This window comes from Phlebotomus papatasi, chromosome 3, assembly GCF_024763615.1.
Source record: "Phlebotomus papatasi isolate M1 chromosome 3, Ppap_2.1, whole genome shotgun sequence".
Lineage (NCBI taxonomy): Eukaryota > Metazoa > Arthropoda > Insecta > Diptera > Psychodidae > Phlebotomus > Phlebotomus papatasi.
Window position 1 is genome coordinate 18,265,256 of NC_077224.1, and position 17,812 is coordinate 18,283,067.

The 17,812-nt window shown below is 34.2% G+C and overlaps 1 protein-coding gene across 2 annotated transcripts in view; it reads right to left on the reverse strand.

The window, feature by feature from the left end:
- Nucleotides 1–5,267: 5,267 nt before the first annotated feature.
- LOC129807919 (protein limb expression 1 homolog) overlaps nt 5,268–17,812 on the reverse strand; it is a 76,611-nt gene continuing 64,066 nt past the window's right edge. Inside the window, exons 2-4 of one of the 2 annotated variants that reach the window (XM_055857523.1) lie at nt 10,471–10,634; nt 10,194–10,387; nt 5,268–6,747 (exon numbers count right to left, since the gene is read on the reverse strand). In XM_055857523.1, coding sequence (XP_055713498.1) covers nt 6,381–6,747; nt 10,194–10,387; nt 10,471–10,634 — 725 coding nt within the window. In that variant the 3' untranslated portion in view covers nt 5,268–6,380. The remainder of the gene's footprint in view (nt 6,748–10,193; nt 10,388–10,470; nt 10,635–17,812) is intronic. The other variant, XM_055857524.1, reaches the window with a different exon arrangement.

Consider the following 17,812-nt stretch of genomic DNA (forward strand, 5'->3'; position numbering starts at 1 on the left):
TATTTGAATTGAGCAAATTTATCGCAAATGTGTCCTGGCTAAATTTCGAGTGTGATAAATTTCCAGTTACTTCTACTCTGAAAAAAATGTCTTGTTAAAAAACAAACGGATTTTGCGGAAATTTTGTCAAAAGGATGTTATTTACCAATTTGACAAAAATTTTCCTTGCATTTTATATGGAAAAACATCCTTTTGACAAACTTTTAACAAGATCCAGTTGGCCACCGATTTGACAAAACTTTTCCATATTCTGTATGGAAGAACATCCTTTTTCCAAATTTGTCTTGTTAATTTGACAAAACATTTTCTTCAGAGTAGATCGTTTATAATTATTTTTAAGCAATTTTCATCCTAGAAAAATAATATTAAATTCTTAGTGTGGTAGCATGCTAAGTCTTTTGTGCCAATTTTATTCCGAAATGATTCGAATTATCATTTTAGCTGTGTTTTGTTTAATTTTTGAAAACAAAAGCTTAAAAAAAACATGTAAAATTGTATCTTTTCTTCGTACAATATTGCCAAAATCTCAGTTCTTTTTTTATTGATCTACACCTACCTGCTAAAATAAAATATTCGGTGTTTTGATGGTCAGAAGATCGTACTCTAAAGCCAAATATTAAAATTTGTAAAATGAAAAATAAAATAAAAAACATTTTTTAAAGAAATTCCAAGAAGAATATACTTTTACCTGTGCATTTTATGTATTTCCAACCAGAAAAAAACAAAAGACTTCAACGCTGCTAAGCGACGAACCCGACAAATGATACACTTTTCACTTCAAAAATGATTTTTATTTCAAAAATTGTCTCTCATAATGCAATAATCATCCAATTAATTATGTGTGTGTACAGTATAAAGTATTTACAAATGAGAAAGATCTTGAGATGGATAAATTGAGGCAAAAATTGTCCCAATTTGTGTCGTTGAACCTTGTTTTGCAATAAGAAATCAGCTGGAGAATGCTATAAAAGTTACTGTCTTAATCACTAACATTTGTGGAACAAGCATAAATTTAAAGCACATTTAATCTAAAAACAAGAGAAGAGAGTGGATGGGAAGATAATGTTGGACAAGAATTTTGAAATGGTTCTAGAAGAAATTACTTAAATCACAAAACGATAAACAAAATTTACACATAAATTCGATGATTTCTCTCGCATCTCTCACTCGATTTTCGCTTTTCTTTTTTTTTTTTACCTAAATATTAGATAATTTTGGAATTTAATTTAAATAAAATTATTTAAAGCGTTTTTTGGCCAAAACTTTTTGTATAAATCTTTTTGTTTCTTTTTACCTAAAATCCTATTTGCCAATGTTTTTGTTTTATCTGGACATTGCTACTGGAAGATTGAAAGACAAGGTGTTTATTTTTTTTTGTTTTGGGGGGAAGGTTGGAGAACAAATTACAAGGAATTAACTTGCTGAAAATTACTATTATTATCTAAACTATTACATGAAAGAAAAATATGGAAGAATGATGGGAATTATGTAAATAAAAAAAAAGTATTTTCTATATTTATCTGCTTAGTCATAGAGTGTCTTATATTAAAATATAAAATTTCTTCTTTTACTTTAAAAAAAATCATAAATTAAAAGTCATCACATTTGATTATTTGTTAATGATACAATAAAAATATCTTATGTATACGCATTTTTTATCCTTTCTTCTTCATGTTTTCTGCATGAGTTTGTATGTTTCTTGGCGTGGTTGGTGGATGGGAAGGGCAAGAATGACGCTAAAATGCCTTAAGAATTATGGAAATTACGACAATTTTCTTTTCTACAAGAAAATTCCTTATTATACGTCCCATTAAATGCTTTCGATGGTGTCTTCTCATGGCATCTTAGTCTCTCCAGAACACCTTCTTTTCACTTCTTCTAATATTATTTATGCACAAAACAACTCTTAATTGATAAATTGTGATTTTGACTGCGAGAAATTACCATTTGATTCTTTTAAAGTCTTTTACCCAAATTGATTGGCACTTTTCAGCCGAAAATTAAGCTCTAATGGATCGTTTTCTTGGGGATTTTCTCATTTTGGAAATTACGTATGAATTTTAATCTGTTTTCTTTGTTTAAATTTGACATGAAAATATTGAAATAAAAGGTATTAATTAATTAGGCGATATAAGGTAAAGTGCCCTTACTCGACCGGTTTCTTCGACTCGACCGGTGGGTCAATTTTTGAATGTTTGATGGCAAATTTCTATAAAATTGTCACTGATTCGTATTGTTTATGTAATAATTGTCCTATTAATGTTAGATCATACTCTAAATATTATATCGAGTAATAGCAAATATAAATAAATTGAATAAATAACTCTGCCGGTCGTGACGAGGAACCGTTCGAACGAGGATACTTTACCTTAGCAGGCAAAAATTTATGCACACAATAATTCAAAACTTTGTACTTCTTATTTATAGAGAAAAGGTTTGTCATTTCTTTTGTCAAAAGTGTGTCAAGAGAACGTTTCTCTACACAGAAAAAATATTTCGTAAAGTTGTTCGTAAATGTTTGTAAATTTCTTGTGGGAATTTACAAAATGTTTGTAAATCGTATAGCCCACTAAAAAGTTTGTAAAAGTTTGAACATTTTTTTATTCATTTACAAACATTTGTTCGTAATTTTCTTTTTGTATGGCAGAAGTTTACGAACAAATAACAGAATGTTATGAACACTTCTTTTTGTGTTTAAGTGTTTAGGAACATTTTCTAACAAATGTTTATAAAAAAAAACAAAAACAAATACTTCTTGACAATTGATAAATGAACAATGTTTGTGGAAAAAGCACAAAATTTTACTAACTCTCTGTAGGTTATATGATTTACGAGAATTTTATTAGTCAAATCCGAAAAAGTTTTGTCGATAAACTTTTACCAAAATCCAGCGGACCACAAGTTACAAACCTTTCCCTCGAGATTATTCTAAAAAGAAAAGTTCGTAATAGTTTGCAAAAGTTTGTCAAAGAGTTCAATTTCGTGTGCAAACTCGAATATTACAAAAAACTTGTTTGATGGAGGTTATTTGTTGGTATCTTTGCTAATTCAACAAACTTTTAACAAACGCTAACAAAGAAATACCTAAAATGTATCTAATTTTACAATCCATACAAAATTTATTAGATTAGAATGAACAATGTACGCAAACGCGATTTTGCATGCGATTTTCATCAAGAAAGCAATTTTTTCACTTTTCGGTTATAATTCTTGTGAAAAATGCATATAGGGGAAACTGGGGTACCACCGAACATGGAGTAGCACTGATGACTGATTTTTATTTTTAAACTACTCTGAAAAAAATGTTTTGTTAAACGAACAAATGCATTTTGTTGAAATTTTGTCAAAAGGATGTTATTTACTAATTTGACAAAACTTTTTCTTGCATTTTATATGGAAAAACACCCTTTTGACAAACTTTTAACAAGATCTAGTTGGCCGCCGATTTGACAAAACTTTTCCATATTCTGTATGGAAGAACATCCTTTTTACAAACTTGTCTTGTTAATTTGACAAAACATTTTTTCAGAGTATTTGGACTACACAGAAAAAAAATTCGTAAAAATGTTCGTATATGTATGTGAATTTCTATGGGAGAGTTACGAAATGCTCGTAAATCGTATAACCCACATACAAATTCGTAAAAGTTTGTACTTTTTTCGCAAACATTGTTTGTAATATGATCACTTGACGAGCATTTTTTGTACTTTTATAAACATTTATTCGTAAACACACAAAAAATGTTCGTAAAATTTTGTCATTTGTTTGTAAATTTTTGCTTGCCTAATGAACATATTACAAACATTTGCGAACAAATGACAAAATTTTACGAACATTTTTTCAAGTGTTTGTGAAAAAAGTACAAACTTTTACAAACTTGTTTGTCGGTTATATGATTTACGATTATTTCGTAACTCCCCCATAGGAATTCACAAACATTTACGAACATTTTTACAAAATATTTCTTTCTGTGTATGACGATCATTTTTTAAGTGGACAAGCATCTCTATTGTATCTATGAATTTATACAGGTCTCGTCCTCTAAAGTCTAATGTCTAATTAACAAACAGGAATGTTCGGTGCTACCCCGTGTTCAGTGGTGTCCCAGTTTCACCTGCATTTGCATTATAAGACGGTAGAATATTTCACTCGTCAGTCTAGAGTTAGTTTGACATTGGAAAGGTCAAAACTCTGAAAATCTGCCCTTGTTAGTCCTAGGATAATTTTGTTGGTGAAAACCGTGAAAACCCTCTTATCAGCGGTCTCTAAAGTGGCCCATTCGAACTTGGGAATTTAAGTAAAATGTAGTAATGAAAATGAATAAAAGTCTGTAAGAGGAATTCTGGTGTATTTTTTGAATCTAGATGCTTATATTGCCGGTCCTTTGGTCGTGAGTCAATTGAGGATGGTTACAAGGGATTAAAGGGTTTTACCCTACTTCTAATAATATTCAATAAACACAAAACGGATAAAAATCAGTTTTACGTACAATTAACGTTCTTTTCGAAAAACGAATTTGATTAAAAGTTGAAGTGATTGAAGTATTTCAAATATTCTCGTAATCTTCTACAAAAAAAATTAAAAAGTACAATCAGTTTGCATGTTCTAAACGTTTGAGCGTGTAAACGTTAAAAAGTAAATGAGTTCTTTATAGTAAAAGTTTCTGCAGATTATCTGCTGTTTCCTGTTTTCAAACACTAGAAGCGTTTTTAATTTAAACGTTCAGACGCTTAAAAACGTTTAGACGTTTACAAACGCTTACACTTTTCAGTTCAAATTTGTTCCCGTGTTCCCAGCGAGCACATTTAGATGAAAAAATCAGCGTTTTCACCATATTTTTTCTGACGCGATCAGCAAAAATACGCTGACCGGTTAGCAGTTCTCGAACAAAAAGTACTAACCAAATATATGGAAATGTCACTGCCCCGCGATTGTGTCTTTTTGAGGTTACCAGAATTCAACTGAAAATACATCATGTTTTTGGATGAATTGAAATGGGTAAACATTTGGTATTTGTTGCTCTCTGTTTTTATTTTTGGTTAATTTTACTAATTTTTAAAAGGATCTAGAATAGATTTTGCTAATAAAATTTCCGAATTTTGTAATTTCTATGAAGCGTTCTAAAAAATCCTTTTGTATAATTTATTTTGTTGCTTTTCACTTTCATTTGTGTAGAGAAGAGCGAGGCAGATTAAAGTAACTGATATATTTTTTTAAGATTTAGTAATAAAACTTTTATGAATAAAATTGAAGCTAACAAAGTCCAGTTAATTTCATTTCTATATATTTTCTAAAGTCATGCATGTCTGAAACTGACCTACTCTACTCTATTTGCTTTTAAAGAATATAATCAGAGTTAAGTGATTTCTTGAAAGATTAGTTTATGAGTTAAAGCCAGAGCTTTTCGAGGTGTCAAAATCTTGCTCACATCAAATAATACGCAGGCATGAGCTCGTTAAAACTCGTAAGGGATCGGAAAGTGTCGTGTAGATGATCCTATTGGGAAATAGCGCGTCATTACATCCGCTCTGGTAACACTAATTCCACTGACTTACGTTTCTTTTAGGGTCTTGACAGACCTGACAGACCTGAAAAATCAATATTTTCTCAAGTGTTTAGACGAGGAAACATCAGAAAAGGTTTCTTAAAGTTCTTTATTAAAGGTTTTGGGAACACTTTTCTCTGTTCAATTTTAGAAAACTTAAAGAAAATTTTTCCTAAAGCTTTTAAATTCAGTATTTCGATATAGTTTCGCTCTATTTCTTTTTGACAATTAAATGGTATAAACTTTAAACTCGTCTAAAAGTTTTATTAAGCTTTCAGGCAGCTTTTGTACTTTTTATAAAGACATTTGTGCGTTTTTAAGAGTCAATTTTTCTGTTTAAATTTGAGAATTGTATAAAGTCGGAAACTTCAAAACTTCAAACATGAAACGTCTTTTAAATAATTAAACTGTTTTTGTTGTAATCCATTGGATTATTTTTTTTTGCATCCATCCTGTTCTCTGACTGGTTAACGCTTTTAAAACTGAAAATGCTTTAGCATTAAAATAATAGTTTAAATGCTTTAAGTGGATTATTACAGGTCAGAAAAGAGTTAATTGTAATTTCCTAACAGAACCAAGAGTCCCCAAGTGCTCAAAAAAAAAAAAGAATTGTTTTGTGCATATTGGTCGGGATTTGTGGTGTGTTTTGTGTGAGTCTGTCAATCTATGGATCACATATAACTTGAGCTTATGATGATTACAATCAACGATTGATATAACTTAAGAGATAAAACGTTGGATATCTATGTTACAAAAGACTAACTAAAGGAGGAGCAGCTGACAAAAGACCAAACTGTGGGTCGGAGGGAGGAATGGATTGGACTTACTGGAGGGTTCAACTGCTGATGACACTTCCGCCACCGAGTTGTGTGTGCGCCAGCATGAGAATGTCCTTCTTCTCCTTTGGAAATCGCAGCTCCCGACCGGCCAGGCGGGCAGTCTCTAACTCTCTCTCGGCCACAGCCAACTCCCGGCCCAGCACACCCGGATTCTCCTGCTCTCGCGCAATCCAATCCAGAGCCATCTGGGCGCGCATGTCATCGTCCAGGGCACGATTGGAATAATGAGCTACGACCTCCTGGCGCGAGCACTGACGCTCCCGCATCGCTTTCAGCGAACCATTCCAGTGCAGCAGCTGGAACACCGTCATCAGCTCCTGGAACTCCAGCATCGTGCGACCCTTGTTCGCCTCTAGCATAAATCTGCGTGTGGGAAGACAACATATTCCTCACTTAAACATTTCCTGGCTTTTCATCATCTTCCCCTACTGTCTTTCGACTATTTTTGCAATAAACAATAATTGAGACCAGGGCTAACACTGAGAGAATTTTCTTATGATTCTAGAACTTTAGTAAACTTCGATTAAACATTAATTATCTGTTATTTTTCTCTAGGAAACTCATAATTTTCTCCTAAAGGAGTTTCTTGTAATTGTACAAGCAGGGGAAAACGCGCTACCTTCGGATGAGTGAAGCTTCGGACTAGTCAATTTTTTCTCTGTTCTTAATGGATTTAACCCAATTGAATTTAATGAATTTGGTCAAATTTATTAAAAACATATTGGAAAACATCAGTTGTTCGAAGCTTGAGTCGTCCGAAGGTAGCGCACTTTCCCTAATCAAATGAGGGACTAGTTTCTTCCATAATTTTTATAAAAATTTAAAGGCATAGGACATGCGACCTGATCCCACCAATCCTTGCAATTTATTGCGACTACTGCCGGCTTATCATAAAATCGATCTCATCGGAAAAATGGCAGTAACCCCGATTCACATAATGTATAAAATATTGTGGATTTTTAATAATGCTGGCTGGCACAACATTCCATGAAGGAACAAGGCCTTCCTGCAAGGGGATTTCTAGACATGCATTATTATTTTTTCTTGTACGGGATGAGGTTGTCAGTACCATGCCCGTGGAATCAAGTGCAGTGAAGCTCACTGGATGCAATCCGAACACCTTTGACGCCAGAAAAATTCCTGGTGACCTAAAGGGGATTCGAACCTGGGACACTTGCATCATAGAGCGAGTGCTCTGCTACTGGATCCATTAAGTTCTCTAAATCTCTAATGATGATAGAGAGGAGATTAGAAAGACAAAATTGATACACAGAGCTCTCCGATATTCGGCTTTCCGACATTCTGGCGACAGCTGTCAAATGCACGGGAAGGGGTGACATTAGCTCTGAAAAATGCGACCGATTTTAGTGTAAATTTTTCCCTGTTTTACATACACATTTCACGAGATATCTCCAAAACTACGTAGGTTACCAATTTGGGGTTTTCGGTTGCCTATTCTACAATCAATTGGCTTTTATTTTGTATTACTATTATTTTCTAATTCATTCTACACTGACAGAAAGCAGCTAATAAACCCAAAAGTTTTTTCGGTGCGCTAGAAACATATGGGAAACATAGGAAATGTCATGCCCCTGCACGGGAATGTCAAAAAACCTATTTTGGAAAATTGTGAATTATTACATTCATTAAAATTGTGAATTATTAGATTAGCAGGAACACCACGTTGAGCCTAGGTAAAGTCTGCTTCTAAAGTAGCCTAGTCAGTCGCTCGATAAAAATAAGATAAGAGAACATAGATTAACATGAATTCTAACTACTCTTCATGAGCACATATTGTCGAGTAAAAAATATATATATGCTATGGCCACAAGAGACCTGTATCGTAGGCGTACCCATTAGGAGCGTCTTAGGTGGCGGACATGAAAGGCTAAGGTTGATCCTGAGTTAGCTACATTCAGTTTGACACGTATCAGCAACTTTGCGTCTAAAAGAAGTGTATAATGAATACTAAACCGCGGATTGGCCAAAAGCCTTGGCTGTCTGGTTAACAGTATTGTTGACCTACACAGAAAAAAGGAACCTACTGATCTTCGAAAGACGGGTTTAACAACGGATCTACGGGAGTTTAATGGAAAGCTTAACATTGCGTCCTCTATCCGGGCGAGAAGACTGATCTGGCTCGGTTACATATGGTGGAAATGCCATGGACTTAGATCATGTGGAAGGGCGATATGCTGTGCAGGAGGCCTGGTCTCTAAAGGGACGGGACGTGAGTGGTCACTTAAGTAATTAGTAAATGGAGGCCTATGACCTCAAGCTTACAGCCTGAGAGCCTCTTGCTCCAGAGTAGGAAGGCATCAGGGTGATAAACGAGATCCTAGAGAACACCAAGATTAAGAAACCTACGACAATGACAGCGGATTTTCAAAATAGCTACATGGAAAGCTATGGCGATGAAAGTAGACCACAAGGCCGCCCTAGAACCAGGTGGCTGAAGTTAATTCAGAGTCTTGTATGGAACTGTCTTGAAATCGATCTCGAAAACCTTCGTGAAATGGCAAAGGATCGAAAAACGAGGGTCGATAAACGGTTAAAAATGAAGAAAGGAATGGCCACAACAGATAAGAAGGGACTTCAGTTAAACAGCGGATAAAGCTCTGTCTATGACACTTAAGTCCCGGATTTGAAACTGATCAGTTGTTCAAATTATGCTCAATACAATTAATAATTATAATAATTAGATTAAAAGTAAACCTGACAACCGAATTTTAAAGTTTTCGACTTAACTTACGAGTTTTTGATCACAAGTAACTTAGCTCAGGAAATAATCGGGATCCTGCAAAAAGTATCCTAGATTTGGATAACCATCTATATATTTTCTTTTGAGTATCAGAACAAGGGGCAACTCATAAGTAAAATATATGGTTCCCCGAGTTCCCTGTGAGTTCCTTAAAAAATGTATTGGTTCCCTGGGCTCCCTAATGTCTCCGTGCGCTTCCAATGAAGTATGGAATCCCCGGGTTTCCTGAAAAAATGCCCGGGTTCCGCGAAAGTTCCTTTAAGATATATGGGTTCCCCGAGTTCCCCGAAAAATGTAGGAGTTCTCCAAGTTCACTGAAGAATGCGTGGGTTCTCCGAGGGTTTCCCGTGAATTTTCTAAAAAATATATAAGTTTCCCAAATCTCCTGGGTTCCTCAAGTTTCCTGAAAAGTATATTGCTTCCCCTGGTTCTCTAAAAAGTTGAGTTCCCTGGGTTTCCCATGGACTTCTTGGCCACATTTACTTTTCAATTTCAGAAGAATTTCGGTTCGACAGAATGTAGCAGGAAATAGACGGAGACACTGAACCTTTCTTGATTTTCTCTCGGCTAATCCTCAGGTCTGTCGATGCCCTTACATTTAAATAGTCTACACATAGTTACGAAGCATAGTAAAGTTCTTTTATGTTTAGCTGAGACACCCTTCACAAAAAAATAGTTATTAACGCTCTTGTGAATAGTTTAGTTTTGTCAATGAAGTCACATTTTTTTATTGTATTTAGTAAAAAGACGTAAAACATAGAATTATATGAAAACAATTGAAAAATGAAAAATCTAACTTTTTATTCAATGAGGTATGTGTCCTGGCTAACTGTTTCGGTTATCAAGAGAATATTTCAATGGTTTTATAGATAAACATATCGCTAGAATTCCCTGGGAAGAAATGATTTTTAATAGATAGAAAACCGTATTATATAGACCCTTAAATTGATTATGGTAATTGTTTTACCAAACATTAGTCAATTTAACAATACTTTTCTCTCAGTGAATGTGTATTGCTTTATCAATAAAAAAATGTATAATATCTCACCGAAATGCTCCAATTCCGGTATCGGGTCCATCAGTTCCCTCACCGTCACCACCTTTAAAGGATGCCCTCGCCTCGTTGACTGCCTTCTCGATGAAGTCGTCACTTATTCGCCGCGAGGGATGCTCATTGAAAACGGAATTCATAAGGGCAATCTTGGCGGAACTCCGTCGCGCCTCGGCCTTCGTTGGGCAATTCTGCAGACAAAATATGACACAGAATTTTTTTTTTTATTTTTAAAAGTCTCAGTGAAATTTAATGCGCTGAGCGCGCTTTTTACCTGAAAACTCCCAAAGCAACTTCCACCTGGGAGGGTGACGTAGCAGATGTAGGGTTGACTGTTCGATGGGACGGATTCGTAGATGACCAGGGCACCGTTCTTCAATTCAGCCCCGCGAGACTGTTTCATCTGCCAGAATTCCTGAAGAGCTTCCACAACATTCACTGCAAGAGACAATTTTGCCATTAGACACAATTTCAGGCGCTTTCTCGCTCTCGCAATTTTCGATGTCGTGTCGTGAAGCTTAAACTGTATCTGGATTTAGTTCTTGTTTTTTTTCTTTGATCATGAGACTGCGCGAGATCCAGTGTTTGTCTTTGATCTTTTCGCCCTCGCCCAACTTCTATACCCATGGGATACTAAAGAGACTAAAGAAGAGTAAAACACGCAATCCGGAATTATTGATGAAAAAATTACCATAAACGATTAACTGTAGCAGAGTGTTTTGGGAAGATGGTGATAGACTTTGCAGACTGTCTCGAGGCCTTAATCAGGGGATACGTTTATATTTGGGTGGATTAGATTGATTTAATTCAATTAGGAAAGTATTGGGATGGTTTGTATTCCGTAATAAAGGTTGTTAATGTCCTTAATCTTAAATGAAATTGCTTTTAATTTTTTAAGAAAGGTAAAGTCGAAATGTTTTTTGAAAGTTCTTACAGCTTGTCGTCTGGGTGGAACTTGAATAAGCCTAAACTAAGAACCTTCAAAAAAGATTTTTTAACCTTTAAAATAAATATTAAAGTTGATCTGATTTTAATCGTGACTTTTGATAGCTTAACTTCATTGCATTTCACTTTAAAATTTAACTTTTCTGGGGTAAATATTTAAGCTTCAAATGTATTAATGGGTTATGGATTGATATTATATCGGCCAAAAGTTTTCTGACAAAGTTATATTCGATAAATCAGGTGGAAAAATTGTAGAAAAAATAACTTTTTTTATTTTAATTTTCCTTTCTGCAAATGAGTTACTGGTAATTTATAGATGCTATTTATGCATTTCAAAAAAAAATCATATCTAAAGAACATAGTTGTTTTCCAAACGTTGATCGTTTTTAGAGGTCAAAAGTTTCTTTATACATCTGACAATGTGGTATATGCAGGTGGCTTTGTCAACATCCTGTTCGTAAGCTTTTCTTTAATTATAGCATTTAAGGATTTTTTTTTACCGATCGTACATTGTAAATAATGATTGGTGAGGAAAATCTTTAAGTACTATAGAATTAATACTAAACCTACTAAGACCCGGTCAAATTGACCGTTTAAAATTAACACAAATCAAAACGGTACAATGTCACTATAAAACTTTATGAATTTCTTAGAATATGCATGCAATATATTTTTCAGTGTTTAAATTTTAATTTTCCGCTTTTTTCCAAGACAAATTTGTTGAGTATCCTACCCTACCGCGGTTTGGCATTTGACCGATAAACGACCAAAAACGGTCGGTAGGTTTAGTATTAAGGGAAAGCTTACAAACGACAGGATAGCAAAGTCACCTGTGTCTACGGAATTTAGACCCACGAAAATTTTAAAATAGTTAAATTTACCACTATTCACGCCAAAAAAAGAAAAAAATCATTATAAAGAAGTATTAGACTTAGAAACAATTTTTAAAACAGTTTGTATTACTTAAAATGATAGAAAAATTATGAAACTATAATTTTAGATAAAAAATTGGTTTGTCCGGAATACTGTGCTCTTCGGAACACCAACTTTTACCCTAGTTCGTGTGTTTATAAAACAAAAATGTTCAATTAGGAGAACTGTACCAAATTTCGGGATAGTTGCATGTAAGCACCAAAGTCTTAATTTAGAAAATTTGATATTTTTAATACAAACTGAAATTTTTTGTTAGGGGATAGTGCCATGCTTCGTACGATTTCAAACTTCGTAAAGACTAAATTTTTGCAATGTTTCTCAATAAATGTGCATCATCGCACCCATATTTTAAGAACTACGAGAAAGTACCTAGTTTTATCTGCTCGAAATTCCAGCAGTTTTCACAATCCACTTTTTTTCAAATTATCACCTTCCTGGCTGCTATACGGTAAGAGATATTGACTTCCAGTCTTCGGTGACCCCCTCACAAGTCAGCATGCTCTAGCGAACTAACTTACCTAAAGTACCCCCCCACCCCTTCTAACCCCTCTAAAAACATGTTTTTTGACATTTCAAAAAATTGGCCCCAGCGATTTCAATGATTTTAGGATATGTTTTGTAGTTAGTCGAGCTGAACATTGCGTGCTTAGACACTTTTCACCGGTTAATTCCCCATCTTGAATTATTCAAGGTCAAAGGTAAAACAACCTGGAGGGCCTAATTTTCAACGGATTTGGTTAAATTTATACATTTTTTGAAAGATCTTTTAATTCTGAACCCGACTGTATCGGTCACAATTGGCGGTGAATCGGTAAAGTAACGGTAATAACGCTAATTTTTAAAATAGATTCTGGAGTTACATTTATTTAGAAACATAGAAAAAATTTAGTCATACGAAGCTTGGGATCGTACGAACCATGGGGCAATTTCCCCTTATTTTTTCCGGTTTCAAATCTTGTAGATGGTTTATCATACTTGTTTTGTCTTCAAATATTCCTAATACGTTTTAAAATTAATAAAAATATAGACATTGCTTTGGGTAATATTTCGGACACCCTGATTTTCGTAGGTCCTTGACCTTGCGGAATTCTTTTTAAGGTTTTTTCCACATAATTTTGTTAATAGAGGAAACACTTTTTATTTTATTTTTAGCATTGTACAACCTCTAGAGAAAGAAAAAAAAAAAGAATTTTGAGAAATAAATGAAGTGGCCGAAATTGCAAGCCTGTCGATATTTGGTACAGTAGCCCTATTAGTGTGAGAGTTTTGTAAACTTTTTGGCCAATATTAATTGTATTTATGTACAGAGAATCGTGAAACAGAGCAAGTGACATTCAAATCATCCACCCAAGAACCAATTTTTTTCTTAATATAGTCTTGTAGAAATCCTTAAGTAAGGCACTATAGAACCAAAAATCTTTTTATTTACTTACAACGCTCTTGATTCCATCACTGAGATTACTATAAGTAAAGTGGCGCACTCTTAAGGATCTTAAGAGCGTCTATAGGAATTTCCACAGAAAATTCTCACTTTAAGTTTTTTAAAAGTGCACTAAAAGACTTGTTTAAGACTTGGTTCTGTAAGGCAGCTATTTTGTTTCTTGGTCAGTCTTCTCCGAAGTTGAGATGGGAAAAATTTCTGCCTCCACTCATGATCAAAGTAGAGACCTCTCATTAATTAGACGAGTGCTCATGCTCAATCAACTGAGCTATTAAAGGCTACATGCTATTAGGTTTTCTTATTAGATTTTCGTATCTGTCCTTTTAAGACAAATAACCAGTCGTACCGAGGATTTTTGTTTGTTCGGTCTTGCCTATTGTGCCGCTGAGATCCCCATATAACTATGAAACATTTTTAGTAAATTTTATTGCTTCAAATTGGTTAAAGATCTGGAATTTAACCACAAATATTAAGGCCTTCATTAAATTGCATTATTATTAAATTCCAATGCACGATTAATCACTAATCTAAATCTGTAATAAGTGGATCGAATTAGCTTAGACTTCAAAATTTTTAACTTAATCTGGTCATATAAACGTAGACAGTAATAGTTGATCTCTTAATTTAAGAGATGGCTTGAGATAAATTCAACCTCAACAAAGTTAAATGCTCCAACTCTGAGAAGCTCAATAGACATTGAGCAATAGAACCGAGCCAAATATGATGGGAAGAGTTTACGACGAAGGATGATGGAAGCAAGAGAGATGCAAAGAAGGAGATTTGTGAGTCCCACGCTCTAAAAATAGCAAAATAAGCTATTGAGGAGAGTCAGAGTCATTCATCACGAGCCACCAAACAAAAACTCATCTGAACAGACACAATAAGCCTCCAGCTATGACTTCTGAAATTATTCTTTGGACTCCTATTCGCTTCCCCTGACACGCAGGAGTGTATTGGATCGATTCACAGCCACTCACCTTTCTGCACACGATCCCCGTGAAATATGACATTGTGAGGTCTTTTGGGGGACATTTGGGCCTCGATTTCATTCTCATGTGCTGCATTTAAATTGGAATTCCATTGGAATATTAAATTGGATCAAGTGTCTCTGAAATTCTCATCTGGCAAAAAGGCAACTTGAATTTTGCAATAACTATTGAGACAGGTGCATTCAACACTCTCGATTTTATTTTATTTTTGAAGATAAAATATGAATTGAATGGAACAAAACAGTCGAGACAGGAACCAACAAGAAGGAAAGTCGATAATGCAGAAACACTTGAGAACAGTGAAGTGCTAAAAAAAATGTTCAAGAGAAACATTCCCTGTTCCATTTTTCATTGGGATAGCGCTATTTATCAAAGAACTTTAATGAAAATTATATAATTTTCAGGAATAATCATTAGTATCGATCCGATTTTTTTGGCCTTCTGTATCTTCAAAGTTGCATCAATTTGATCCTTGCAAAGAAATCTACGTTTACTAATCTCTAAAACCGAATACGATGGGAGAGAAGGTGATAAGGAAGTAACTAATTAGAACAGTCTGCTAAGAGTAAGATCACTTGTGTTCCAGATAGCAATAATGTACATCTGTTGTATTTCATTTGCATTTCCGTTTTCGGTCTATTTTCTTTTACAGCATCTCCACGCTCCTTTTTATTATTTTTTTTTCAGTAGATTTTTACTACTTTAAATTACTTTTGTTTCAAGTTGCAACTATTGGCAGTGAAAATTGTATTGAAATTCCTTTTCAATGGACACAACTTGAGAAAAGATCGGACCGAGGTACTATTCATGCGGGGTGGGTATGTTTTGGCAGGAAATAAATCGTAAATCGTGAAATTTTAAATAAATAAATGAAAATAAGTTGGAGTTTTATTATTTCCTTAAGGAATAATTACTAAGAATTTTGCAAAGGGAAGATAATATAAAAAGAATAAAGATCAAATCAACAAGATTCGGAAAAACATGATATACGAAAATTTGAAAGTTCTGGAATCAAATAGAATTTAAGTTCTATTTCCTTCCATTATAGCTTCGGCACACTTTTTAGATTAGGGAAATTTCATGAAGTCGAAATTCGAATCCCTTTCTTTCTCACGGGCTTTGCATCTAGCTCACTTTTTCATACTCTTCTTCTTCCTTTGAACATCACATTAAATTCAATTTAGCTCAATCGAATTTGGAGTGCGAAAAAAATGAGACAGACATATGCAGAGCACATGAGAAAATAATGGATGTCAATATTGATTTCATGCAATTTTCTTGATATAAAAGGTGTGCCAGAGCCATTAGGTAAGGAAAATTTTCCTCTCAAATGCTTTGCATATATCTATCCCACTCTTGCGCATTCAGATCTAAATTGAATTCACTGTGATGTTCAAAAGAAGAAGAAGAAGAGTGCGTTAGAGTAGGGTAGACATATATGCAAAGTGTTTGAGAAAGAAAAAGATGTGAATTTTGATTTCATGAAATTTCATGAAATCTAAAAGTATTTTCCAATTTCGTTTGATAAATATAAAGTCTCAAAAGTTGTTAACGACTGTGTTTGTGGTTTGTGATATTGTGAAATTTGTGGTATAGATGAATTTTGCAGGTTTTTCTCACATTTCAACTTGATCTGAAATCCCAATCAAATTGAAAGTTGAATTTTTCTGTAAAGAACACCACAAGAAGTTTCAATCTGATAAACATCACTTTTTCCCCATCGCTACAAACTCTCACTATTTCAGGAATATATCCTAAAGGCGAACAATCTATAGCAATTGTCGGTTTTCTCTCTCTCAAAGCTACATCTCTTTCATTAACATAATGCATAAATAATGGCTGTGATTCAGCTTTTTGCAACAGTGTTGCAGGTCTTTTCAAGGAGATTCCCCAATTTGATTGACTTGAAGACGTTGGTACAAAAGAAACACCAATCTGCACGGAAGGTATCAAACAAAAAAGTCTTCCCAATAAACTGGATTTGGAAAAGTGGAGGTGCACGGCGATGGGAAAAAAAAGATGCTGAAGAAACATGTTTAGGAGAGAAAGATGATTTGGCCAAAATAGCAAAGTTCTCTTTCACATAAGAAGTATTCTTGAGCACCGTTGCCCATTTCGAAGATACAATCTTTAGTTTTAGTCTATTGGACGATGCTACATCATGTGAGTCAATGGGCTAAGGCACAATTTCCCTTCTAACCTTCACACAGAGACACCCAAATCCGGAAGTGTCACTGCCATGGACAAAAATCTGTGAGAGAGAGAATCACTGAAAATATAGAGTTTGAGGTCAGGCGGTGTCTACAAAAAAAAAATCGCCCACTGATCTTGTTGGTTGATCGCGCGACCAGCTGCGGAATCCCTGTCTTTTTTGCACGACAAAGATCTGACGACAATGCGGTACCGCAAACTCTGTGTAGGCATGACACTTTTCTGACATAAAAGTTAAGTTTATTAGTAAATTATGATGGCATGGACTCTGCAATGATCTTTGCGTTAACAATAAATTAAACTTGGCATTCCCTCTTTCTCCCGCAGGAGTTTGTTGAAAGCACGAGCAAGCCCAATTTGGCCAACAAGATCCACAAGGTGATGAGTAGTTAGGAAGAAATGGGTACACCACACAAAAGAATTTTTTTTCTTAAAAAAGCTATGCAGGATTTTATGGTAGTCGACCTACTCAATATACATTAATTTTGTAGGATTCACTAAATAATGCGTTACCGTGCTATCACACAAGGATTTTTTCAATTTGTAAATTCAAATTAATTTTCAAATGAATTGTTCCTGTACATTATTTTACATTAAAAAATCATTTCAATTGATAGATTTTCGTTTATTTATTGATATAAACTAATACTTGGCCCACCAAAACATGTTTAAATATGCTAAAATAGCATAAATGTGGTTGCTCAATTAAATATGAATTCAGCAAATTAAAATGCTAAAATTGGTCATTAATTTCAATTTTATTGCAATTAAACAAGTATCCTTTTGAACCAAATTATTCTTATTAAATTTATTTACTCGTAATTAATTATTATTTGTGGCCAAAAAATAAGATGAGTACAGTAATTTAGTGATAAACTTGTACACGAGTGAAGCATCAGTATCGGGACTAATTTGCTAATTTCCTCCATAGCCATTATTGTACCAAGAAATCCCCTGTTTATATGATTTCACACAGATTTTCAACAAGATGTATGAGAGTCGTTTCATCAGCCCTTTCCCTACAAATCTTTCTTCTGGCTTTGGGGATTTTTCTATATAACAGATAAGTGATTTATATAAGACATTTTAAGTACGAT